Source organism: Sus scrofa, unplaced genomic scaffold (assembly GCF_000003025.6).
Source record: "Sus scrofa isolate TJ Tabasco breed Duroc unplaced genomic scaffold, Sscrofa11.1 Contig2258, whole genome shotgun sequence".
In the NCBI taxonomy this organism is placed as follows: domain Eukaryota; kingdom Metazoa; phylum Chordata; class Mammalia; order Artiodactyla; family Suidae; genus Sus; species Sus scrofa.
Genome location: NW_018085058.1, coordinates 121,607 through 123,839, shown reverse-complemented (window position 1 = coordinate 123,839; position 2,233 = coordinate 121,607). Strand labels below are relative to the sequence as shown.

The 2,233-nt window shown below is 38.6% G+C and overlaps 1 protein-coding gene across 1 annotated transcript; it reads left to right on the top strand.

Moving 5' to 3' along the window:
- The first annotated feature begins 979 nt into the window (after positions 1-979).
- On the top strand, positions 980-1,936 carry LOC100511440 (olfactory receptor 7C2-like). The gene has a single exon (XM_003123410.2). It carries the CDS (start codon positions 980-982, stop codon positions 1,934-1,936), a length of 957 nt encoding a protein of 318 aa, XP_003123458.1.
- The last annotated feature ends 297 nt before the right edge of the window (positions 1,937-2,233 follow it).

Here is a 2,233-nt window from a genome sequence, read left to right as displayed (position 1 = left end):
AAGAGACTGTAGATTGTATTCAGTTCCCTGTACTGTACAGTAGAGTCACTTTGCTTATCCATTCTAAATGTAATAATTTGAATCTACCTAAATAAAACTCCCCATCCTTCTTTTTCATTCATTAACCCTGATTTAGCTCAATTTTCTGTTTTAAATAGTTATGTTTTATAGAACTTTTATTAACAATATTTTCAAATTTTAAGGGTTGGTTTCTTAAGGATAGATTACATGTATGTCCAGTCACACTTTCTGAAATATACAGTAGAAAAAAATGAATCTAAAAATCAGAATTCATGTTAACACCCAAAGATGACCCCTGTCCATGTTTAGGTGCATGTTGTTATGGGCAATTTTCCCTTGGATTTCTGCAAATATGTGTCAGATTATAAAGGACAGGTATGCTGATTTAATTTCTCCATTCGAAAAACCAAGTAAATTACCTTCTCTATAAGATTTTGAGGTTTCATTTTTCTTTCCACATGTTGGAAATATGCACACAATATTTTTTAAAAGGTTTTAATTGCAGCATAGATAAGTAGCAGGAACAAAATTTTCTCAGTCATTACCCTTTATTATCTTATGCCTTTTTCTAAGTTAAGGTGTTAGTCTTGCTATGAGTTACAATTAAGTCTTTATAGATTAAAAACATTAATTTTTATCAATGAAGTAGATCATTTTTAAGCCACACTTTTCTACATGGCACATTTTCTCATACGGCCCAATCAATTATCTTTTCTTTCCTTATATCTACCAAACATTTTTTTATTCAGAGACAACCACTGAACCTAGAAAAAGATTTTCCAGGTACCCAATGTAACCACAATTTGTCATTGAGGGATAAAAAGCATTAGCTCACATGAATGACTTAATGAATTCCCTGGGTTTGGATTAAGGATATTTCTATCATTCTGGTGAATTCTTATTTGGAGTAAATGCTGATTTGTTTTTTTACCACATTCTAGACAAACACAACAGCTACATGGAAATAAGAAACCAAACAAGATACTTTCTCCTCCTGGGATTCACAGAAGAGCCAGATATGCAGCCTCTCCTCTTTGGGTTGTTTCTGTCCATGTACCTGAGCACATTCACTGGAAACTTGCTCATTATCTTGGCCATTATCTCAGACTCTCACCTCCACATGCCAATGTACTTCTTCCTCTCCAACCTGTCCTTTGCTGACCTCTGTTTCACCTCCACTACCATCCCAAAGATGCTGATGAATATACAGACACAGAGCAAGGTTATCACCTATGCAGGCTGCCTCAGCCAGGTATTTTTTTTCTTTGTGTTTGGATGCCTGGACAATTTAATCCTGACTGTGATGGCCTATGACCGCTTTGTGGCCATCTGTCACCCCCTATACTACACAGTCATCATGAACCCCCAGGTGTGTAGGATGCTGGCTCTGGGGTCCTGGTGCATCAGTGTCACAGGATCCCTGCTTGATACTTTGACCCTCTTGAGGCTGTCCTTCTGCATGAACATGAACATTCCACACTTCTTTTGTGATCTTCCTGAAGTCCTAAAGCTTGCCTGTTCAGATACCCTCATCAATAACATAGTAGTATATTTTGTTGTTGTTGTCCTAGGTATTTTTCCTCTCTCTGGGATCCTCTTTTCTTATTCTCAGATTTTCTCCTCCATCCTGAGAATTTCATCATCCAAGGGCAAGCACAAAGCCTTTTCCACCTGTGGGTCTCACCTCTCAGTTGTTTCCTTGTTCTACGGCACAAGCCTTGGGGTCTACCTCAGTTCGGCAGCAACTTCATCCTCTAGGACAAGTCTGGTGGCCTCGGTGATGTACACCATGATCACCCCCATGCTGAACCCCTTCATCTACAGTCTGAGGAACAGGGACATGAAGAGGGCCCTGGGAAGACTCCTCAGCAGAGTAGCATCTCTCAGTGATGGGGTTGTAGCAGGATTCTCATAAGGAGCAAGCCTCAAAGGATTGATAGGTATTCCTCATGGATCTAGAATTCTTCCAAACACTAGTTTATTCTCTCCTACTCCTGTAATCAAAATATCTTACTGTGTCTTGATTTGATCATATTTAAATACACTGTATTATTTTTCTAGGGCTGCCATGACAAAGAATCACAAGCCAGGTGGCTTAAATAAAACATCTTTCTTGTCTCACAGCTCTAGAGACTAGAATTTGGAAATCAAGGTGCTAGGAGGATTGGTTCTTTTTGAGGGATGTGAAGAAAAATCTGTTCAATATCTAGCT

Coding starts and splice junctions, on each gene's coding strand:
- LOC100511440 (XM_003123410.2), top strand. CDS start 980: ATGGAAATAAGAAACCAAACAAGATACTTTCTCCTCCTGGGATTCACA.